General features: G+C 39.1%; 1 protein-coding gene and 1 pseudogene across 1 annotated transcript; both read right to left on the minus strand.

Moving 5' to 3' along the window:
• Positions 1 to 3,274: 3,274 nt before the first annotated feature.
• On the minus strand, positions 3,275 to 6,529 carry LOC104443074 (annotated as a pseudogene).
• Positions 6,530 to 17,450: 10,921 nt separating this feature from the next.
• LOC104441572 (berberine bridge enzyme-like 15) lies at positions 17,451 to 19,402 on the minus strand. The gene has a single exon (XM_010054719.3). The coding sequence runs from the start codon at positions 19,316 to 19,318 to the stop codon at positions 17,624 to 17,626; it is 1,695 nt and encodes a 564-aa protein (XP_010053021.2). The 5' UTR covers positions 19,319 to 19,402; the 3' UTR covers positions 17,451 to 17,623.
• Between the last annotated feature and the right edge of the window lie 6,575 nt (positions 19,403 to 25,977).

The following is a 25,977-nucleotide window of genomic DNA, read 5'->3' on the forward strand; positions in this document are numbered from 1 at the left end:
GCTTGCAAGCCCTCGCCACCTCCCCGCCATCGTCGAAAGGCCAACGACGATGGGGCGAGTATCGGGCCGGGGTTGCCGGGCCCGGCCAGAGCCGCGGCAAGGGCCCGTGAGCCCTTGCCCGGCATTTGGGACGAGGGTTGTGGCCCTCGCCGGATTTGGCGAGGGCTCGCGAGCCCTCGTCGCCCGGTCGGTCGGGGGCCGGCGACCCTAGCCGACCCTCGCCCCTTCCGTCGTTGACCCTTCTTGGTGGCGATGGGGAGGTGGCGGTGGCAAGGGCTCAGCCCTTAACCGCCCCCCGCCCACCCCCCCCCTCCCCTTCAATTTTTTTTTAATTTTAAGTTTTTAAATTTTAAGTATTTTAAATTTTAAGTATTTTATTTTAAAGTATTTTATTTTAGAATACTTTAAATCAAATTAAGTTTAAATTAAATTAAATTGAATTAATTTTTATATTAATTATTTACACATCGTGAGCCAAAACGATGTCATTTTTGCATTTTCTCGCCACGTCGGCGTGCAAAACAACACCATTTTACACCCAACTCGTCGGAAAATTGCCACGTCAGCCATTTGGTCGGATTTTTTCCGGAGTGGCACTTAAGTGATCCACTTTACGAAACTAGCATTTAAGTGTAACTTTTCGAAGTTTTGGTACTTAAGTGTCCATTTGTGCCAAGTTTTGGCACTCAGTGTCCCAAACTCGATTATCGATCAAGATCAATTCTTTATTCATTAAGGAATGCTATCATTGATTGCTTTCAAATGACAAGGATGAAGGCATTTCGGTCATTTTCACCAAATGAGGGTTTTTTTTTTAGTAATTTTCTACACATGGAGAGGGGCTAGTTGGTGACCAAGGGTCCGTTTTGTAACGTTTATGTTCCGATGTTTTAGACATAGTCATTTTCTATTTTTATTTTCTAGAACAATTTCTGAATAAAAGAACACGTTTGGTAACTACACAAAACTTCTATTCTTGGAATGAAAAAATAATTCAAATGCATTTGGTACGATCCATAATTTTTTTTTGTAATGTAGAATTTCTTTTAATTTTTTAAGATTTTTTTATCAGTTATTCTTCCTTACTGTGGTTGCCACCGACAGAGGCTGCTGGCCTTTGGCAAGCGGCTGTTGGTAGTGGTCGTGATTAGCAGCGGTGGGTGGTAGTGGTCGAACAACGACAAGTGGCGATGGGGGCCAAGGAGGAAGAAACGAAAAAAAAGAAAAAGAAAAAGAACTTATTTTTAGAAATTATTCCCAAGAACAAAAAGTTACTTTTTTCTACTTATTTTTATGACAAATATATTCTTTGGCCATTTTTCCATTTTGAGAAATAAAAAAAATTAGTTGATGTTATCAAATGGATTTTCGTTCTTTGTTTTGTTTTTTTTTTTTTTTTTTGTTTCAAAGAACGAAAAAAATAGAAATTGGAAGAGATAGAAATGTTACCAAATAGGCCCCAAGCTTGCTTGTCAAACGGCTACTCTTTGACTAGATTTCTCACTGAAAAAATTGCTAATCAAAACGGGTTGAACTTGTTCAATTCTTGGTCTGATTTTGTTCTAGTTTTCTTGATTTTGCTTAATTAAGCTAAATTCTAATGATTTTAATCCACAAATCAAATTGAATTCAATTCGATCGATCCAGTTCAACTAAGATTAATTTGGTTTGATCAAATCAACAAACAATGCTTTAATTTCTTCAATTTCTAGCATATTTTTGACATGAACTAATACCAATGTGTACAATTTGAAGTTCAATTGGGCAAATTGAACCTTAATTGGTCAAATTGAATGTTAGGCAAGAATGGGTCAAGTGTAATGAGTCAATTGAACCAACTCTTCATGAATTCATCAATCATGAAATCACCAAGTTAGTCTAATTACATTCAATTGGTGTGATTTTGTCAAAATTGACTTTGGATTTGAGTTCTACACACACAATTGCATTTGACTTTGGCTAATTCGAACAATTTATGAAGAATCAACTGAAACCCCTAATTGGGGGCTCAAATTGGGCCTTTTTATCCTCATCTTGAAATCTCAAAATTGGTATGACAATTGAATGTGAAACGATCTCTCGATCAAATGTTGTAAAGGAAATTTTCCCAAAAAATTGCTAGTGAGGAAGTAATTTTGTTATTGGATCAATTTTGAACCAAAATTCATGAATTTGGGAAAAGTCGCTTCTTGAGTGTTTTTTTTACAAAATTTACAAATTCAAAGTTAAATTAAGGTAAAAAGGAGTTGATTTGATGACTTTTCAAATTTTCGATTTTTTTGGAAAATTATAACTAATGGTTGACCAAAAGGTTAACTCTAAATACTTCATTGGTTTATTGATAAAACCAATGTATTTTGGTTTAGATAAAACACTGTAAAATTGAAATTAACTTGAAAAACACTACAATGACTCTTTTTGGCAAGAATTAGGTCTTGTCATAATCAGAGACCCTTAATCTCAAGTTTTTTTTTTTTTTTTTTACTATATGATGCATTAGCTAAAAATCAAATGTCAACAATTCTAACCAAATTCAAGCATTGTTGGAATCTAGTTAATAATTGCTGTAGTTGAGTTTTACTCTTGTAGGAGGAGAAGATTGTTTGTTACTTATGTCTCATTGAGGAAATCAAGTGAAGGTGGAATTTTGTTGATTATGTCTTGAATTTTGTTTTAGGTATTCAACCCAAATTGAGTTATGATACCCGCATTGAAATTTGTAGTGAATGAACTTGAGAAATTAAATGGAGGTTTAATGTTGGTAGCCATGGGCTCGAGCAACAGCCCATGCCCATAGCCCAAAACTAATCCTTGATGGGGGTGTGGCCCTCATGCGGTATATATATTATTTTTCTCAATTTAATAGTTTTTAAGGAGAGAGAGAGAGAGAGAGAGAGTTTTAAGTTTAGCCACCTATCATAATCCTTGAATATCCATAATGGATTTTGCTTCTCTTCTCTTTGTTTTTCTAGCAAGGATTTTTCATGTAAATCTCGTATTTCTTTATTCTTCTTAGTTTTAATTTTATAGCAGTTTTCTCATAGGTCATCAAACAAATTTTGTAATCAATCTTCTGAAAAATATATAATGTTGGTTCATATTTGACAGCCACCCTTTTTCGCTGTCATGTCCCAAAAGCATTTGGAAGCACCGTAAATGCGATGATAAGCTCCTTTTAGAGATTAAAATTTGTCTTTTGCAGCTTAAGTAGGAAGATATGAGATTGTACTCTGAAGAGGTTCAATCAAATTTTGCACTAATCAATCAATGATGTCTAACTCCCTCTCTTCACAGGAAGAGGAGGAATGCTCTGCTCATGCCTAAAAATGTTATCAGAGTCTGCTTTGGTCTTGACCTGAACCAACCTGTAGAAATTGCTCTTGAAGTACTTCAGAACCCAAGAGGTTGCCTCCATCAAGCTGTTGACACCTTTCTTGTTCACGCCCAAATCGAGGTCCGTGCAATTCACATAGGCCTCTCTTGGATTGTTGGAGACATAAGGACACAAGTAGTCATACAGCTTCCTGATCCAGCTCATGTGCCTGGCCATGTTCTCGGCCCCATCCTGCCAAGACACTGTGTACTGGATCTTAAATAGCATGCCGCGCTGGTGCGGGAATGGTGTTGCCAACTCAGGGACCCATCCATCTCCCCGCCATATAGGTTCCATATCATGACTAGGATCTCCTCCTCCAAGAACATTTTCCAAAGGCCCAGGAAGCCCTTCTCTGAATCGGGGCCCTCACGAAGTCGGACTTAGACTTCAAGTAGCTTCGAAACTGGGGCTTCCCCTGAAGAAGGACCTTCAGGGCAGTCGTGTTCGGGTATAGCGCCATGTACAGGACTGACTTGATCCAGCTCATCTTAGTGCAGTCGGCCCGCTTTAGACCGAGCTCAGGGAAGCACTTGCGCATGATCCCAAGGAGGGTGTCAGTCTCCTAGGAAGAGGGCCTTATATGTGGTTGTCACAATTCAGTTCAACGTCAGGTTGGTGCTCGAGGCCTGGATGATGACTCTGATGAAGAGCCTCTCATCGAGCTTCGGTGCTAACTTTTGCCATTTGTACAGAAGCTTTGTCGCGCCTTGTTCAGGGGTCTTGGTGACTGAGAACACAGCTAGAGTCTTGAGGCACATTGACCAATTTCAGCTTTCAAGCCAGGATTATGCCGAAACTGCCTCCGCTGCCTCCCCCGAGAGCCCATAATAGATCCTCCCCCATTGCCTTCCGGTCAAGAATCTTCCCTTTGGCGTCAACCATTCAGACATCGAGCACGTTGTCAGCCCCCAGCCCAAACTTCCTCATCATTGTCCCGTAGGCCCGTCGGTGATGGGGCCACTGATGCCTAGGCTCGTGCACACGCCCATTAGGAACCCGACAATCTTGCTCTTCTTGGCAATTTGGTAATAGACCTCCCCAACTCCGGCCCCTGCCTGGGCCCACGCAGTGCCCTGGGCGACGTCGACCTCAATGGCATGGAGTTAGGCCAGGTCGAGCACAAGGAAAGGCGACTCAATCTGGGAGACATAGGAGACTGCCTTGTAGTCATGGGCCCCACTCCGAACGCGGTTGGCAAGCCCAAGCTGCCTCGAGCAGAGGACGGCAGCCTGGAGACGGACCTCTGACAGCGGGGTGAAGATGATCATGGGCTTGGGCACCGTCAGGAGTAAGTACCGGAGCTTGTTCGCGGTTGAGTTGAGGACAGACGATGAGGAAGAGACATTATTTGGGGTGTAATACGAGGAAAGAGGAATAGAGTTCGTGGAATAAGTTGAAAGGCAATGAAAGAAGGTTTGTTGAATCGTGGAAGTCGCTGATGTCCATGAAGATGATGAGACTAAGAAAAGCAAGAGAATCCGTCAAAGTAGTGTTGGTAATTTGTTTATAAAACTGAGAGGTGCCTTGTCCCACATCGAAAAGATGTGAGTGTGCACGTGGACGAGATTTGGCATTAACCAACGATCATTATTTTATTTATTGAGAAAATTCGGATTTATTTATATAAAATATTAACTACAAAATCTTGTTGAAACAGTGCGACTATTCATGAAAAGTTACAATTATTTTTATTTATTATTTATTTAATTCCGAATTTCTTATGTCTTTTCAACGTAATCTTTGAGACATACTTTGTTCATTTTACAACTTTTCCCGAAATGTTGTCTTTGTTCTTTGCAATCTTTTGAAGAGTTGCATTTATTCGAAAGACATATATAAGTACATTTGTTTTGAGATCAAATATATATATCTTCTTCCATTTTTTCGTTTTCTTTAGAGAGAAACTGCAGCCATTGTTTCTAATTGTTTCCCATGAGAAACCCTGGAGAAATACTAAAATTGCTATCTAGTATTCTTATTATAGACTTTGTTGTCTTCTTAAGGAAATTTACCGATGACCATTAGCAATTTTGTGGGACAAATAAATCCTTTAAAAAAGTAATATTACGTTTTAAAGTCCGATTTGATTACTCAATCCGACTTCATTATTCTACCCAATTCGAAGCCATATTTTTCCAACAATTTTAAGGATTTATCAGCGTAACAATGGAGTCAGAGTCGATCAAAGTCATAAGTCTAGATGTGGTGAAACAAGATCGCACGAGCAAGAGAGGTGAAGTTGCTGGGAAGCCATTTACAATGTAGAGTGCGCTGACCAGGATGTGGGACTTCATTGCCAGGGAAATACGGATCCTTTTTTCGCTGCCTCCTTCGCTCTAATTGTTGCCGCGCTTTTAGAGATCTTAATATTATATTATTTGATGGCAACGATATATTCAGCATCGACTGGGAACACTACAACGTTTCATCGGAATCCCGGGAAGCATGACCAGGACGTGCTGAACGAGATCAAGATGAACCGCTTCCTTGACGAAATCGGGCTCCGGATGAAGTTCCTGGATACGGCGTATTTCGGGGGTTCTGCCAGCCGAGCAGGGACTTGAATCTGGTCTGCACGATGCACGCCAATTGCAGTGTCGGCCTCCACAACAAGATCCACGATCTCAAAATTCCGCTCGATGATTGGAGGCAATACATGAAGTCGCTCCCTAACGCAAACCCGTCCCTGTCCTGGAGCGTCCCGCAAGACTGCAAGGGGTCCTTCCACAAGCTGCATCATCATCATAGGCAGTACGATTAACACGGGGAATCACTCCATTTTGGGATATCTTTTTTGATGGGGAAACGGTGGTTCATTGGGGAATGGGTCATTTATCATGCCTGAATTCGAGTGCATTCATCTACGACAACAGTAGCGAGGATGACATAGATGACATAATCATCAAGTCTCTTGCCAACGTCGATTACAACATCTCGAGGCACACGTGGCCGTAGATAGATGCAAGAAGCAAGGTCTGTTCTTGGATGGCTTACATGGATGCCAATGATCATCGCTCATTGCATGAGAACCTGAGGCGACTGGATCTCGATCGAGATCTTTCCGTTGACCGTGACTCCGATTGTCAATGATAACCGAAGCCGGATCATGCCCTCATGGAACATATCAACACGCAGAAAAGGCCTTGGAACCATGTGGGAACGATAATTGGCAGATATTTGGCCAATAATGCTCCTCCACACGAGATATCAAGCGAAGTCAGAGCCTCCGCTTCACAAAAAAAAAAAAAAAAAAAAAAAAAAAACCTTCGTACTCAGAAGCTGCGGAACACCATGTTGCCGCACTCCTCACGGTTGCGGATGAAGGTGTGGATGATCCGCGCCACCACCACGGTGCTGCTGTGGATGTGCGTGGTGCAATTGACGGCCTTGGGAGAGACGTGGGGGCCGAGAGTGTTGCTGGGTTTGCCTTCTTGTCTGTCTCAAGAATCTGCGGTCTTGGACGACAAGGCTTCCGCGGTTCCTGTCAGGCTCAAGATGAGAGTGGATCGAGGATTGACCTTTCAAATACCACCAATTAGTTGGTCAGATATTTCCTACCATCAGCACCAGATTCTTCCATTGATACAGATAAGTATATTTATTTAAAATTCACTAAGAATATGCTGTTTTAGTGTATTTGATGGAAAATCGTAGTCAGTTTGCAAACATGAACAGGTGTGAAGGTAGGAGTTGTATGAGGAAACTAAAGTGAAGAAATGAATCCTGAGAACATGATCAAATAATGAATTCGTTTTCAGAAAACAAAAACAAAAAAATGATTAAAATCTTTTGACTCGTCGAATTTTGTCATACTTGTTCAGTTGCAAATGAAAGAGCTATGCTTACTTAAAAGTTGAATCCCATTGTTTGGGAATAGTGTTTGTTTCCCTCTAGCCAGCAACCTTGAATTTGTCTAGGTGGCTCTGAATGTGAATGATGCATAATGTATTTGATTCATTTGAACTTCAAAATGTCAAGTCCAACTTTTATGTCTGGATTGTGCGTAAGTTCCTCTTTAAGGACTTCTGTTGAAGTATGTATATTCATTTGTACATTCCTCAATTTTGCATGTTCAATTATCATTTGCTGATACCTTTGACGGTTTGGCCTCTTGAAGTGGCTGCATTTGTTCAGACAGCTTATATAGTGTCGGATATGTCTCGGTTTATGCCTTGTAATGCTTAATAGTGATGCATTGCTTTATAGAGTGCATGCATTTCGAGAAGTTGCAAAGATTGAAAGAATGTCTTCTTATGGTCTCGTGAAATTATAAATTTATTGGTTTATGAAAGTGTTAATGGTCATTGTAGTGGCATCGAATTTTACGGCACTAGAACTTGGCATTTTTCCGCATGAACATTTGTTGATATTTAGTGCAACAGATTTGACATAATTCTGTGATCAGTGAAGAACATCAAAACTAATGCAGTCAACCCGGGGCACTTTAGGATGTCTACGTTGGCTCCATATTATGACGAAATGATGCAGTCTTGCATGCCAAATTCTTTAGGTATTAAATGTGCCATCATCAATGGTTAATAGCTTGCTGGAAATTAACCATGTGAACATCCTATTTATAAGTTTGCACACACTTTGAGCGGGTTGAATCTTTTGCTGTGAATTTTCATTGAAGAGGAATAAATATGTTGCATGACCTGACTCCATTCTTCTTCGCGTCATGGGGTGCTTCATCCCCAATGGGAAAGGCGGAGTCGATATAGATCTTGGATGCCTCTTAAAATAGTCTTGAAGTGGGGGTATTTGAAGGGGACTATGAAGCCAATGTGATTGGAGTCATTGAGACAAAAGGTATCTAACTTCATTTTAAAATGAAAGATTTGAGTGAAGTAGATACCTATTGGGTGTTAAAATTTAAAAATAGTGGGGGTTATTCTTTGAGCTAAAGTGATTACATGGAGAAGATATTGTATAAATTTAAACATCTTGTTTTCAAATATATATGTACTCCATTTGATTCCTGGTGGAGAATTTTTAATGTGAGTGCTATGGGTCTTTATGTGATACATTATACTAGACCTAATATTACTTTTTGTATATGCAAGTTGAGTAAATATTTGTAATCCAAGTATAGAACACCCGAAAGTTATTACCCGAAAATTTGATTATTATTGAGAACTAAAATTTGGGATTGTTCTATAGTAATCATCCAGGTATAAGAAAAGGGATATGCCGATGTTAGTTAGGTTACAAATATGAGAAATAAAGGATCCATTACTAGATGGATTTTCACATTACGTGAATGTGTGGTTTCTTGGGCAAGCAAGAAACAAATGTGCATAATTCACTCAACTATGAAATTTGAATCGTTACTTTAGTAGAATTTGGGAAAGAGGTTGAATGGACTATGAATTTGTTATTGAATATCAAATTGTGGCCTAGTCCTATGCCTCCTATTTCTATCCACTGTGATAGTCATGCTACTTTGACAATAGTTTATAGTAGCACATTACCTATAATGGTAAGTCTAGACATATCAGTTTAAGACATGAGTATGTGAGACAATTGATTAAAGATGGTACCATAACAATTGTCTATGTGAGGTCAAGTAATAATCTTGCCGATCCTTTGACAAAGGCTTCACCAAGAGACATGGTAATAATGACCTCATAAGAAACGGGGCTGAAATCTTTTAATTGAAATCACCAATAATGGTAACCAACCTTTTTCTAGAACATCACTAGTTACAAAGTTTAATGGGTAAGAACAAGTTATTGAATGTGATTGTTTGATACTGACGTAGCCCTGATATGAGAAGTCAGTATCGTCTGTTACGTTTTGTAGGTTGAATTGAATTCTTAATAAAGTATGATACAAATTTGTAATGTGTTTATAGTAACAGAAACACATGGTAGATACTTCACCTATATGAGCTTAGAAGTGGTGCCGCTTCTTACGAAAGTTAGGTTGCTTTCTAGAGAGCTCATGAAACAGGATCAAGCACAAGGCCATAATAGTGCGGAGTAATATAGAACTTCTCGCTGAAACAAGAGGTTAGTGTATGTGCGGTATGTCCGGTTCTATTACATAAAAGTACAAGTTTAAAGCTGAGCTACTTGTCACTTTGATAGAGCTTTGAGATACTTGCACTAAGTAAAGATTTAACTCGAAAGAGACCTTTATGTATGTATATTAATCTCACGGAAATTTTGGCTGTATATTTCTAATGTTTTATTTATTGTTTTTGTTTTATAAACAAAAGTGGGGATTGTTGGTAATTTGTTTATAAAACAAATTGAGAGGTGCATTGTCTCACATCGAAAAGATGTGAGTGCGCACGTGGACGGGATTTGGCATTAACCAACGATCATTATTTTATTTATTGAGAAAATTCGGATTTATTTATATAAAATATTAATTACAAAATTTTGTTGAAAAAAGGTCGACTGTTCATGAAAAGTTACAATTATTATTTATTTATTATTTATTTAATTCCGAATTTCTTATGTCTTTTCAATGTAACCTTTGAGACATACTTGTTCATTTTACAACTTTTCCCGAAATGTTGTCTTTGTTCTTTTGCAATCTTTTGAAGAGTTGCATTTATTCGAAAGACATATATAAGTACATTTGTTTTGAGATCAAATATATATATCTTCTTCCATTTTTTCGTTTTCTTTAGAGAGAAACTGCAGCCATTGTTTCTAATTGTTTCCCATGAGAAACCCTGGAGAAAGACTAGAATTGCTATCTACTATTCTTATTTGAGACTTTGTTGTATCCTGGAGGAAATTTGCCAGTGACCATTAGCAACTTTGTGGGGCAAATAAATCCTTAAAGAAAGTGATATCACGCCTCAAAGTCCGACTTGATTACTCGATCCGACTTCATTGTTCTACCCAATTCAAAGCCATATTTTTCCAACAAGTAGCAGAGAGCTATGAAACACCATTTTTTGGGTTGATTTTTCTCTGCTCTCATCAGTTGGCTCAATTGAGCAAAGCTTTTGGTGGGTTGTGTATGTATAGTGGATTTTTATCGCCTAGACAACGTGCGGATAATCTAATGTGAACATCACTTTGGGTCTTCAAGTTGTTCCATCTATTTAGTGTGGGGTCTTTTGTTTATTAATTTCTCCACACGTTTCTTAATCTCTGCATTTTAATAAGAGTAACAATTTTGAGCACCTGTAAAATGTGCATCAGATTTCCTTCTTAGTCATAGCCAAACAAAGTAATATTCACTTCTTCACTCTTTCGTTCAACTGCAATGACAATGATCCCAACATTGATCTTGCCACAAACATCACCGTTGGCTGCGCTGCTAGCGCCTTCACCACCAGCCAACCACCATTCCATGACACTAGCTCCATACATACCGATACAATCAGTGTTGACAAGTTTAGTTTTCAGCAGTTAATTAGCTTCTCAAACTGTGCTTTCCGTCAGCAAAACTGTTGGAAAAGCACCTCACGTCTTACAACTGTCTGGCTGGGGCTAAGGATTAGACCAGGAGCAAAATTTTCTTCCCAAACGGAAAGTAGTCGTGGAGATTAATGTGTAAAAATAACAAGATTTTATGTCATGCTAGAGTTATTGTAAAGAGAGCCAACTTAATCAAATCTCCACTATTAATAAAAAAACAGAATCAATAGCAACTTCGAACTCATATTTCGAAATTATATTATAATATTATCATATTAGTTTATTCTTTATGAATCATTTTATATTTTATTGGCAGTTTGAGCCTGAGTTCATGAGTAACTTCTAAATATATATTTTGTTTGAATATATATATATATATATATATATATATATATATATATAAAATTCTTTTTACTCTTGTAATTGAGGGATGTAACATAGAGGTGCGAGGTACTAATTACAATGGAATCCTTAGTTGGATGTAGCCCTAGTTTAAGGATAGATCAGGATAAAACCTTACGTCTCGAATTCTCTTACTCACTTTTATTGCCTTTTTTCTTTGTGATTGTATGGCAAATCCTAAGAATGATGCGTAGGAGACGATGCTGTCGTGGCCAAGACGAATATGATGGTGGTTCTATCTTAGTTGGAGTGGATGATGCATAGAAGAGGAGGTAAGAAAAGGAAAGGAGAAAAAAATGGAATCAACACCAAAAATATATCTTTTCCCTTCAAAGTTTATAGGGTTTAATCATTAATGTGTAATGTGTCAAATTGCATTGGGCTAATTTAACACCCCAAAATTTAGAGGAACGTCTACCTAAAAATTATGTACAATAGAGCCTGCTAGCATTATTGATAGAATATTTATTTTAATTCTTCATATCTCTTAGAATCATGTATATATCTCATTCGATTGCACATATCCTTGAATGATTATAATTGGTATCATATTCATAGTCATCTAATAAAACCTACAAATATGCTGCACACTTGGAGCACACTAATGATGTTGTAGCCCGTTGTCGATTGAAAATGGGAGAATATCAAACTTTCGAGGATTTCAAGACTAACCTATTGGATGTCATTTCATTTATATGTCAATTTATTAGTAAGCTTTAAATTTTTGGATAAGGATTAATAGGTAGAGAATTTGAAAGCCGAAAAAAGGTGCCAGACCAAACGAAGGCCCAACAGCCTAAGCACCTAAAATGGGCTGTCAAGAGGGCCCAATTAGTCCAGCTAAAACCCACCCAAGCCCATTTCAAGCAATTGGACCCAAGGGCAAAGTTGGAATTTTTGTTAAGTTTGCAAAAAGACCATAATGCCCTTTTTAGAAGAGTTGGCATTGAAGAAAATAAAAACAAAAGGGAAGAGGATAAGGACAAGGGGGACAATAAGCTTGGATGGGAGGATTTTGAGGGAGGTTAGTAGGATTTTGGAGGGAAATATCCAAGCTCTTCTCTCTTTCTCTTTACCTCTCTCTTTCTCTCTTTCCCCCTCCTCCCTTAAGCTTTGGCTGACCCTTCCCCTTTCCATTTCACTCTCATCTTCTTCTTCTTCCTCCTCATTTCCTCTCCATTGCCGCCCTTTTTGCCGCTATTCACCACCACCATTTTCATCACTGCCCTTGCTGCCATCTATCCACACCCTCATGCCATCCATGCTGCCACCCCTCAAGCCACCAGACCACCACTGCAAGCCGCCCTCCCCAAGCTTGGCTGTGAGCTCAAGCTTCGCAGAGCTATGTCGTGGTGCCGCTATTCAAATTGTGAGGTTCACATTCTTATCACTATCATGCCATCATCACCGTGAGCTCACCATCGTCGTAAACCATGAGTTAACCTTATGAGTATCAATTGTCTTTAGGGATAGGATTAGATTATGGTTAATGGTGATTAGTGTTAGTTAATGGTAGTTAGTGTTAAATGCGCTTAAAGATGGTGATATTAAGGCTAATTGTCTTAGTCTTAATTAATTGTGATTAGTACTGATTAATGATGTTTTAGTGTTAATTGCATTTAAGGGTAGTTTAGATTAAGGCTAATTGTAGTTAGTCTTAATTAATTGCAATTAGTCTTAATTAATTTTAGTTAGTATTAATTAATGACAGCTAGTCTGACGGCTTAGTTGATAAGTAGAATTTATACTTGAATTATTGGATGAATTTATGCATAATTCATGTTGTTTGAAGCTTTTTATGCCTTGAAAATAATTGCCCAATTTATAAGCCTTAATTGCTATTTTAAAGAAAGGTTTCATGGACATTTAAATGGCGATTCATAAGATGTCATTTTTTTTTGGTCGGTTGAGATGTCATGTTCAAATGCCATGTTTATATGTCAATCTGGGCAATGAGGTTTTAAAATAAAAGCGTGCAAATTTTGACGGATTAAATTTACGCACATGATCACATGTGATTATTTTACCATAATTTATATGTGAAAATTGCTGGAGTTTGTTACATGAGCACAAACCCTATTTGCATTGGGCTAACTAATGGCAAATGAAATTCGCATGAGTATTGATGTGCTTAAATGGTCACTTAATATAACCCATCACCCAATAGGAGTTCGGGGACGATGCTCGATTTTATTAGAAGCAGGGGTTCGGATGCTGAGTTATGGTTGAGGCTGGACTATGCTCCTTAAGAAATGCTATCTATGGCAAAGGTCCTAGATGCTATAGTGCTCGATGGGGCGGGAGAATCTCCGGTCATGCTAGAAGACCGCCAACTCTTGTGTTGGCATAATATAATATTATAAGATGTGTTTTGATTATTTGCTAAGCTTGTTGCATCACTATTGGCATATTTGAATTACTAATATTCAGGGATGTTGCATGTTTAGGCTGCCTTCGATGTGAATTTGCATCCTAATCGAGATTTAGGTTAATTATTTATTGAGATTTTTATCTCACTTGTCATTATTTGTTATTTGAAAGCCCATAATATTGAGAATGGTTACGTGCGGTTTGGAGTCCTGATGGACCAAGATATGGTTGTGACTTCATACCTTATCCTGAGGTTTGACCATATGCATGAACTTGTGGTTACGATAGTTTGGGTGGATGAGGGGCTGGCTTTTTGGGTGTTCTATAGGTTTAAAGCGTGGTTCATCTGATTGGGGATGAGTGTTTTGGCTCGATCTGAGGTTTTGATGGATCACTTGGTCGAGGGATAAGAGAGTAGGTGTGGGATCCATGGACATCAATACCCTTGATGGTGCCATCAAGGATCTCGAAGACTGACCTTGACGCGGAGTTTGAGCCCAAGACTTCACCTAGATACTACTTGTGGACCTTGACGTTAGAGAAGTTACCTTAACACTAACCCCTGTAGGTTTTTGAAGATGGTCAGTAGAAAGTCGCCCTTTCAGAATGGGTTTGTAAATGTTAAATATCCTATAGTTAACAAGTATATAAATAAAAAGTAAAGCTCTTGGAAATGTTTGCCATTGTGTTTATACTATTCCTACTTTTACGCTTGATTGGGTGTTTATATATAATGCTTCCACTTGCGTTTAATCGAAAAAAAAAGGGTCAGCAACGCATCTTGGAACATCGCAACTAAACAATCGTTGAGGGATCTTTGCGCACTCGAGGGTTTGGGGGTGTGATAGGTTTACTTTAGATCTTTATTTGAGAAAATTGATCCATTTTGGATCTTTATTTGGAATTTTCCTTAACCATAAAGTTGAGATGTGGTATTCTTACACTACCTTAGTTTGAAATAATAAAAAGACATAAACCACCGGCCGGTGGCGTGGATGGTAGATCCTTGGCCCTCCCCGGTGGAGGCCAAGGTTCGAAGCCCCTGCGAAGCAGGGAGGCTGAAGTGCTGTATGGTGACTTAAGCGTGACGTCGGGGTGGTGGTTTCCCTGCTAGCGTCACCGGGGGGTTTACGACGCACTGTCGGTGCAAGCTGGTTCCTCCTGTTCCCAATAATAATAATAATAATAATAATAATAAAAAGACATAATTAGTACAACTTTTATGTTTTAGTATTTTGGTGGTAACTTTTATTTTTCGATATTTTGGTGTGACTTTTTTTTGTTTGCTTTCTTTCCCTTTGTTCATTAAATTTTTTTTGGAATATGGCGCTTGTTAAGTGTTGAATATAAAATGTTGCAAATCATTTGGAAATCGGATATAACTTAGAAAGTTAAAGATGATACTTTTGGGTAGAAGTCAAAGAATCGAAAAGCACTAATTACTTCTTTCGAGTTTGAGTTTGACAATGAGGCCAAACCAATTCAGGCTTACGATAGAAGCAAAATGTGGCTGGACAAAAAGGATTGAAACTTTCAAATTTAGGAGGATAATCCTAAATTTAACTCATTTTATAGTCGACAAATCCTTAAAGGGTTAATATAATGATAAAACCCTAAATTGGTGCACCTATGATAAATTGACCTCAAACTAATTTTTTGACCACAAAAATCCCAAACTAGTACAAATGTGATAAATTTATCCAAACTAATCTTTTATTTATTTATTTTATAATCAAAAACCAAAATTGATATATTTGTGATAAATTGGTCTTATGTTAGTTTTTGTTAAATTAGATCAATGCCATTGTGGAAAACAAAGGGTAAAACTCAAAACTTATACACTTGTCAGCTGTTACATTGTCTTTCAATTCAATAATTTGACTATAAAATTTAACATAAACAAATTGATTATAATGGTATACTAGTTTAGGATTTTTAGTTTAAAAAAATTAATTTGGATAAATTTGTCATATGTGTATAATTTTGGAATTTTTCGTGATATTAACTCTTAACCAAGTTAATGATATAACTTAAGTCGCACCATAAAGCTATCCTGATTTTGTTAATTTGCTGAAAAAAATTACATGCACACCCACCAATCAAAACACCACTCATATGTTCTCTCTCTCTCTCCCTTTCTGCCAATGTGATGGACCAAAGCGACTCATTATTGAGTCGCCGAAGCCATCACGACCGCCGAGAAAACCCCCAGTACAGCGGTTTCTCTCTCTCTCCCTCTGCTTGTTAATTCTTTCTAGTCGATCACTGCAAATCAGGGTCGTTGACCTTGGATATGTGGCCGTTTGTCATGGAAGACCTTTAACCTCGGAAGTCATTGCCCTTGACCTCTGAAATCGAGAGAGAGAGAGATAGAAGCTTCGATGGATAGGCGACGATGCTGTCGTGGCCGAGGCAGACATGACGGTGGTTCTATCTTAGTTGGAGTGGACGATGCGAAGAATAGGAGGTAAGAAAAGTAAAGGATTAAAAAGAAAGGAATCAACACCAAAATTATCTCTTCCCTTCAAAGTTTTCAGGATTTAATAATTGATGTTTCAATTAGACAGGGCTAATTTAACACCTTTAAATTTAGAGGAACATCTACTTGAAAATTATGTACAAAAGAGCCTGACAGTATTATTGTTAGGATAGTTATCTTGATTCTTCATTTCTCTCGGGATTATGTATATATTTCATTCGATTGTACATATCCTTAAAAAAAAAAAAATTGGTATTATATTCATAATGATCTAATTAATCTATAAATAAGATGAACACCCGGAGCACACTTCAACCTTCTTGGTCTCGTTTGGCGAGGACGTTGTTGCCTACAGCGCAGCCACGTCAACGTGCTCTCGTGTAGCTTGCTCTGCAGCCACGTCAGCCTCTTTTGCAATCCCTACCTCGCAGCCACGTCAAGCTCCTATTGTCCCTGGACCTGCGCCGCCGCAGCCGGGTCAACCTCAGCCCGTTGTCGGTTGAAAACGAGATAATTGGCAGAGAGAGAAGATAAATGGAATAATTTAAGCTTGCATACTGTACAATTGGCGAAACGCGGTCTGATGAGACGTGTGGGTTCGTTAAGGGAAAGGGCAAAAACAAAAGGATAATGTTTGGCAAGATCAAGGATCAATTGGTGCAAACATTAGTTGCATGTCCCTTTCAAATTCCAAAGGCACTAACAACTTATGATATTGAAAAATATTGAAGGATCGATGAATGATTCAATTCTTTTAAAAAGGGGTGTATATTTATACTAAATATGATCAACTCCTGATTGATATCATTGAATATCAAATTCAATTCACGAGCACAAATTTTGGTCAAAGTCGAAGTTATCAATGAACATACCAATACGCGAGCTATAAACTCATCAATAGTACATGATGTTGATACAACAAGATGATGAGGTTGTTAATGAAATGATTCACTAGTTGCTAATTTGAAGGAAATCAACAAATCCCCGATAAAGTTGTTGATAGTAAACAATGTGCTTAGTGTTGAAATGGCATCATTTATGAATAACAGAAATTTGTCAACAAATTAGTTGAAGAAGAAGACGATGAATTTACATGAATACATGATTTCTAGGCAAAATCTGCCTATAATTTTGGAGTATGTAAAATTTTGTGAATAATCAATATTCGATGATAGAGGATCGTTCTTGGAATCTTGTAAAGCTTAACTGATAATCAGTAATCTAGATAGTGCTAAAATGTTATTAGCGGATCCAAAATTCATGACTGTTTGTAAATAATTACTCATGGTGGGGTATAAAATCCCATGTTTAATCATTGGGAGGATCGTCAATCAACATCAGAACACATGGTTTTCTACACATTTCCTTTCTTCTTTACTCTTTCTGCTAATTTAACCAAAATCACATTTAAATTTCCTCATTTTTTTTATTCTCATAATCTTTTATTACTGGTATTTGCAATTCAATATTTCTACTTTTACACCATTTGCGTTGTTATCCATTATCAATAAATCTACCCTCAAGTACGATTCCTTTCTTGGCATTCCTATCGCGAAATGCTACAGAGATCTCTTATTTTCACATTTAGGTGAAACACATGTAACAATACTTGGTCTAAAGAATTGTCACAAGTGCCGAGGCCGAGGCAAAGAAAGTGACAGCGGTAGGTAAGGTGCGTCGGTTGCTTCCGGTCAAAGGAATCCCTTTCTTCACAGGAAGAGGAGGAATGCTCTGCTCATGCCTAAAGAAGTTTTCAGGGTCTACCCTGGTCTTGACCTGAACCAACCTGTAGAAATTACTCTTGAAATACTTCAAACCCCAAGAACTTGCCTCCATCAAGCTGGTGACACCTTTCTTGTTCATGCCCAAATCAAAGTCCCTGTAATTCACATAGGCCTCTCTAGGATTCTTGGACACATAAGGTCCCATGTAGTCATACAGCTTCCTGATCCAGCTTATGTGCCTGGACATGTTCTCGGCCCCATCCTGCCAAGACACTGCGTATTGGATCTTAAACAGCGTGCCGCGCCGGTGCGGGAATGGTGTCGCCGATGCAGGGACCCGGTCCATCTCCCCACCATATGGGTTCCATATCATGAGTGGGATCTCCTCCTCCAAGAATATTTTCCAAAGGCCCAAGAGGCCCTTCTCTGGGATCAGGGCCCTCACGAAGTCGGACTTGGACTTGAAATAGCTCTGAAACTGGGGCTTCCCTTGCAGGAGGACCTCCGGAGCAGTCACGTTTGGATACAGCGCCATGTACAGGACCGACCCGATCCAGCTCATCCTGGTGCAGTTGGCCCGTGTCAGGCCCAGCTCAGGAAAGCGCTTGCCCATGATCCCAAGGAGGGTGTCCGGGTCTCCCAGGAAGAGGGCCATATAGGAGGCTGTCACGGTGCGGTTCACCGTCAGGTTGGCGCTTGAGGGCCGGATGATGACTCTGATGAAGAGCCTGTCATCAAGCTTTGGTGCTATCTTTTGCCATTTGACCAGGAGCTTCGTTGCGCCTTCTTCGAGGGTCTTGGTGACTGTGAACACAGTCACAGTCTCAGGCACATTGACCAATTTCAGCTTCCAAGCCAGGATTATGCCGAAACTGCCTCCACCGCCTCCCCTTAGTGCCCAGAACAGATCCTCCCCCATTGCCTTCCGGTCAAGAATCTTCCCCTCGGCGTCCACCATTCGGACATCGAGCACATTGTCAGCCCCCAGCCCGAACATCCTCATCATTGTCCCGTAGGCCCCTCCGGTGATGTGGCCACCGATGCCAAGGCTTGTGGACACGCCCATCGGGAACCCGTGGATCTTGCTCTTCTCAGCAATCCGGTAATAGACCTCCCCAACTGTGGCCCCTGCCTGGGCCCACGCAGTGCCCTGGGCGATGTCAACCTCAATGGCACGGAGTCCGGCCAGGTCGAGCACGAGGAAAGGGGACTCAATCTGGGAGACATAGGAGACTGCCTCGTAGTCATGGCCCCCACTCCGGACGCGGATGGCAAGCCCAAGCTGCTTCGAGCAAAGGACAGCAGCCTGGACATGGGCATCTGACAGTGGGGTGAAGATGATGACGGGCTTTGGCACCGTTGGAAGCAAGTATCGGAGGTTGTTTGCGGTCGAATTGAGGATGGACGTGAATGAAGAGATGTTATTCGGGGTGTAATATGAGGAAAGCGCAACAGAGTTCATTGAATTGGTCGAAAGGCAATGAAAGAAGGTCTGTTGAATCGTGAAAGCCACAGATGTCCATGAAGATGACGAGACTAAGAGGAGGAAAACCTGTGAAAGTAGCAGGAAATAATGGAACGCCATTTCTTGGGTCGATTTTTCTCTGCTCTCATCTGTTGGCCAACTGAACAAGCTTTTGGTGAATTGTGTATGTATAGTGAATTTTCATCGGATAGACAGTGTGTGGATGATCTAATGTGAACATCATCACTTTGGGTCTTCAAGTTGTTCCATCAATTTAGTGCGGATCTCCACATTTTTTGTTTATTGATTACTCCACATGTTTCTCAATCTCTGCATTTTGACAAGGGTAACAATTTTGAGCAACTGTAAAATGTGCACCAGATTTCCTTCTTGTCAAACAATATAATATTCACTTCTTCGCTCCATTCACCTGCAATAACAATGATCCCAACATTGATGTCGCCACAAACACCACTGTTCGCTGTGCTGCTAGCGCCTTCACCGCCAGCGTTCACCATTCCATCACACTAGCTCCAAACATACCAATGCAATCAGTGTTGACAAGTCTAGTTTTCAGCAGTGAATTTGCTTCTCAAACCATGCCTTCCGTCCGCAAATCTGAATGGAAAAGCACCTCATGTCTCACAACTTGCTGCCTCGGGCTTAGCGTTAGACTAGGAACAAAATTTTCTTCCCAAACGGAAGCTAATCGTGGAGATTAATGTATAAAGTAACAAGAGTGGATGTCATACTTGAGTTATTGTTAAGAGAGCCAACTTAATCAAAGCTCCATTGTTAATAAAAGAAAGCTAAATTCGGAAATCAAAGGCTCTCCACTAATTTCTACAAACAGACAATCGCGCGTGCTCTATTTAGTGCATATAATTACTTTGTGGTAAAAAGACTTCTTGTAGAGGGAAAAACTTTACCTCGTCGTCTCATGTATCTGGTAATCCTAAATTACCCCGGTCTGAAATAATAAAAAGACAGATAAAACATAATTATTACAACTGTTGAATTTTGGTATTTTGGTGGTGACTTTTATTTTTTGATATTTTGGCGTAACCTTTTTTGTTTGATTTCTTTCCCTTTGTTCATTAAAACTCTTGGAATTTTGTGCTTGTTAAATGTCGAAAAAAATTCTACTATTTAGTCATTTGGAATTGTCGAAAACTTTGAAAGTTAAAGATAATATTTTTTGTGTAGAAATCAAAGGCTTGGAAAGCACTAATTACTCTTTTTGACTTTAAGTTTAATAATGGAGCCGGACTTTTTTAGTTTCACCATAGAAGCAGCCGGACAGTAAGGATTGGAGCTTTCATATTTAGGACAATAAACTTACGTCTTAAATTTTTCTCCTTTTGTAGTTGACATGTCATCGACCAAATGAAGGATATAGTTAAGTCACAATATAAAAATATCCTAACTTTATTAAAGTGTAACCATATTTGGAAAAATAAATTACTTCTACTCCAAACAATCAAAACAATATTTATATGTACTCTTTGTCCCTCTTGCCCAAGTGATGGACCAACGGGACTCATTATTGAGCACTGCGGTTTCTCCCTCCCTCTCTCTCTCTCTCTCTACGTCAAGGCCACCAACCGCTAGAAAACAACCAGCACTACGGTTTATCTCCCTCCCTCCCTCCCTCTCTCTCTCTCTCTCTATGTCAAGGCCACCAACCGCTAGAAAACAACCAACACTACGGTTTATCTCTCTCTCTCTCTCTCTCTCTCTCTCTCTGCTTGTGAATTCTCTTTTAGAAACTTCAAGAATTACACGTGTTTCATATGCAATTTTGGAAGTTAGTCCATAAATGCAAGTTGGTGATTCACATACCTAGTTGTCTGGGCTATTAATGCAAGAAGACAACTCTTAAATTTAGTTGTACCTTAGCCATCAATGAATGGCTTAGGTGTCCCTACAAATTCTAGGGTATCATGACCTTAGAAATAGTCTAGGAGGACAAGTAATTAGGCCAATTAATGATTAAGTGATCTTGCAAGATTCACATAGGTGCCACCTCTCCTCAATTAGACTTGCCACTTTTGATTTCTTAAGTTCTGACTTTGATTCTAGTTTTCAAAACTACTGGATCCTCATAGTTTTCCGATTTTATAGAGCTTTTTGCAATTCTAATTTGGAGAAACTTTCTCATGAAAATTGTTCTAAACTTTTTGATCTACATCATACTTTAATTTTAAATTTTTCTAAGGTGAAATAGCTGGTATGAAATCTCAATTATTTACCGTGTTAAAATTGCCTAGTGTAGTAAAAACGGCAACCTTACTGTTTTCTTGATTTTTTTTTTATAAAATTTTCTTTTTCGAATCTAGAATGCTTCTATCATAAAAGTTGTAAAGGACATCCACATCTATACATATTAACATTTCAAAGTGTTTATGATGATCTACATTTTTTTTATAAACTTTTGGGTTGTTTTTCATGATTTGTTGCTCTTTCTAGAAAATGAATTAGACTTGAGTTATGAAAAATGTTGTTGAGGGTTTTCTTTATAACATATTAAATTTTATAATTTTTCAAGCCCTTTTGACACTGATTTCCAAAGTTGCTTGAAACTATTCTTCATCTTGGAATGGGAGAGCCACATGCCCAAAGGAGAGGGGTTGCACATGTATCTTGAGGAGCAAGTCAGTCAATCTAGAGTCTTCTTGACTTGAAGATAAACATGCATTAAATGCTTTTGGACCTTAACGCATTAATGCTAAGTTGAGTCATAAGGCTTGCGCGTCCCTAATTTAGATATAGTCATCATTACTATTCATCATTACAAAGATGACTCAAACCCAAATGGCTCAATAAAAGAAGGAGCAAGTGTCCTCCTCTAGGAACTAGATTCGTCACTCTTCTATTTAGCTTGCTACCTCTTCATCCTAAGTTGTCCACCTAAAGAAATGTGATTGGTCCACTTGGAAGGGAAATAATGAGTGATTTGAGTATAAATAGAGGCATCCTCTCCTCATTTCCTCACTCCATCCCTTCTTTCTCACTTACTCTCTATTTTCTTTCATGCCCTCTCACCATCGTTGTCACAACCCGATCATTCGAGCACGTGCCCATCTCTCCATGGTCGATTAAATAGTGACATCCCAGGATGCATTGCTGATCATTTTCATTTTAAATGCACATGCAGAAGCAAATAAATGATTTCCCCAGATAACAACAAGATATGATAGAAAAAGCAGGGCCACAAATTTTTCAAACCACAACACGCTTATATATACATATATCAAGCCATGTCATACACAATACTAGTCTATAAAACAAGTTCTGCCAAACAAGGGGGAGTTTCATAAAACTATAGATCCTCATTCTCATTGGAGCCTTCAGCTGAATATATCGGGGTCCCTGGATATGAAAGACCAAGTCTATTACCGAACCACCGGGAGGATTTGCTGTGCCTTTCCCAAAAGCAACCTCCAGCACATACAAATATATCTTAGATTCCGGTATGGGGCCCTCTCTCTGACCATTCCGATCCTAATGGTACCATGATTTGTATCGATGGGGTACCTTATGAGGGAGACCTGCATCAACCCAGACCACGTATTTCATAAGTTCATACTCCCATCCCTTAGGGTTCCCATGAAGTGGAATATAACACCTCTGCTCTATGACCTTCTTTGGCTGACCAAAATGCTCGGGAGGAGCTGCCATCTAGGGGCCCGAAAATGTTATCTCAAAATGGGGTGAGACGACGTATCAGCAAGTTCACCCCTTAAGACTCGACTAAGAAGGAAATACGCTCCAAGGGCTGTCTAAGCACAAACACGAGTCAGAGGACTTACCTTTACCTCCATTCTTTTCTACAAGTCAGTATAATTCACGAAATCATTGAATCACATCAATGAATCAAATCATCACATTAGGTCGAGTCATCGATCAATCGACCAAGTCGATTCTATGTCATCAAGATCATCACTTGGTCAATTCATTCAATATTATCTATAAAATCCGATCATATCAAGGACTGCTCACTCTAAGCTGAAAATAGATAATATAGTTCGCTCTAAGTTGATAAATAATATATTGCACTCGTTAAGTTGACATATCAAGCCATCGAGCTAATATAGTATACTAATAATGCTCACCAAAAGCTGTTAAGGTATACTGCTCTCGCTAACCTGACATATCAAGCCATTGGGCTGATATATTATACTAATAATGCTCATCAGAAGCTGCTAAGGTATACTGCTCTCGCTAAGTTGACATATCAAGCTATTAGGCTGATATAGTATACCAGTATACTACTCGCGCTAAGCTGACATATTAAAGCCCGTAGGCTGATATAGTATACCATCTTGACCATCTAATATTTTCACCATTTTTATCATATCCGATAAAAATAATTGGGTTTGGGTATACAGTCGGTCTTAGCCAAAATACAATATTTTCTCTTTGGAAAATCCCACTAATTTCACTGATCCATAAACACATTTTTGGTATTGTAAACCGCCGTTCAATATTTTCTAATTAATTACCGAAATGATTAAATTTTGGGATAATTACTCAAAATTATGATGAAAATTCAATTTGCAAAATCTGACACTCAATTAAATAAACAAATCACACCATTACAATCAGCATAAAATTCCGGTCGTCGGCTATCCCGGTCTAATTTCCGGAAAATAATAATAAATTAATTAATTACAAAAATTAATTATTAAATACCAATAAATAGAAAAATGCATACATAGGCTAGAAAAGCCTAATTAAATACCGAGACAAGCCCAAAAAATTTCCGAACCTGTCTAATTAAATACTGCGACCTATCTACTTGCTAATTGCACTAATCTAACCACCCAATAGGCAATATCAAATGATTGAATTACAAATCTGTTCTAACTAACCACATAATCCAAGCTTAACTTAAACTAATCAACCTTTAAGCATAATTAACTTTCTAAGCAAGGATTAGTGAGTTAAGCTCGCTTGATTAACGAATCGGTTGAACCAAAACGACGGTGAGGTGGAGAGGATCGATAAATTCCAAAACGGGTGTGACTTTCAAGGTCCAGAAGGGCACCAAAATGGGCCAAACAGTGCAATGGAGACCCACGGCTTTGGATTCTGTTCAGGGGCCAAAGGGGCTGCTCTGGGGATCGGTTGAGTTGGAAACGAGCACGACGAGGCTAGGAGGCTTGGATGGGTGATTGAGGAGGTCGACAGTGACACACGGTGGTTGGGACAGCTCCGGCAAACGGCGAGTAGGGCACTGGTGGCGAGCGCTGGCAGCGGAGACGCGTGAACAGGCGGGGCGACTGGACGGCGAGCGGATGCGGGTCACTAGCTTGACGGGTGATCAGATGGCGTGTAGCGGCTCTTAACGGGCGGTAGGGAACTTCAGCTAGTTGCTGGTTCGGTTTTTCTAGTCTTTGAAGCTTCCTCTCAGGCCTAGGAATGGGGAGTCGACGGAAGAGGAGGGAGAAGGGGACTGGTTGCACAAGGAGGGGGCCACTTGGTCTCAAAACACTCATCACACTTGCTCCCACCACTCAGCCCTATCCTCAGCCACTTTCTCACTCTTCAATCTTCCTCAAGAAGCTACCCAAGTGTCTCAAATGTTGTACCCCACCATGGCATACGAATTTGGACACTTGCACATCAATTTCACTCAATTCCTCTTCAATTCTCTCTTGAAATAATGCAATTCAGTCCTAAAAAATTCTACCGATGTTTCCTAGATCAAATTGACAATTTTCTATGCCAATTAAACCAACTTGCATCCCAATTTAGCGATAAAAAATGGTCCTCTGAATTTCCCGGTAAAAAACTGCCATATATCAACTTTTTGCCAAAAATCTTGATTTGTGGAAAAATCTTCTTCCTAAAATGACTTGTGATATGATAGAACTTTCAATTTCTAGCATCGGATTCAAATTCACGGTTAATTTCAATCTGGCGTGATTTTAACGTGATCTAGGCTATTGGGTAGCTTTCAGAAATTTTTAATGCAAATAATCCGTGGTTGATTTTTTTCGAGCCACAATGAACCTCTTCGACACATTGGTGACTCTTAGTGGTCGTGAAAATATCAATGTTTAAAATACAAACACAAGGTACTAGAACGATAGAAAAATCAGCCTAGCACCGATCGACAAGTATTTTGTAATTTGGTGGAATCACCCACATTTAGCGACACATCTCATTCGAACTGACCTATCTATGATCTCTAATCGATTTTTAACTGTGCCGTAATGATCTCTGCAGATGAGCACGGTCGAGTAGTCGATTCATGGTCGAATTCTCAAGTTTAATGCATTAAAATTTCTTAATGACTTCCCTAGATAGTCTAGTTAGCTCATGAGTGATCAGCTCAGAGAATAACATTATAGGCGCGTCGATGAAAGGCCCGATTTATTTAATTGAAAGCAGAATTGAAATTCCAAGATGTCATAATCGCCCCCTCTCCCTCTTTCAGCCTTGCTAGCCCACCATCTCATTGGACGGCCCTCTTTTGGTAAAACCACCTATAGTTCACCAAGGTTCATGAAGGTAAGTAGAATTTCTAATTCATGGCTATGGCGATATGCTACATCGTCGATTTTAGTCGTGTGCTTACCCATGAGTAGTCATTTTTATGTTGTGGGTCCATTTTGTATAGTTTGCTCATGTATGGGTTAAGATGGAAGATAGTAAATCGATTTGTGCAACATATGATATGTGATCATTAAATGAAAAAAATAAGACTGTTATCATATAACATTGGTGGCAATGCTTTGTTCGTGAGAACATGATGCCCTGATTAAGCTAAG

This window comes from Eucalyptus grandis, chromosome 5 (assembly GCF_016545825.1).
Source record: "Eucalyptus grandis isolate ANBG69807.140 chromosome 5, ASM1654582v1, whole genome shotgun sequence".
In the NCBI taxonomy this organism is placed as follows: Eukaryota; Viridiplantae; Streptophyta; class Magnoliopsida; order Myrtales; family Myrtaceae; genus Eucalyptus; species Eucalyptus grandis.

Excerpts from the sequence above, each read along its gene's own strand:
- LOC104441572 (XM_010054719.3), bottom strand. The coding sequence starts at position 19,318 with ATGGCGTTCCATTATTTCCTGCTACTTTCACAGGTTTTCCTCCTCTTA.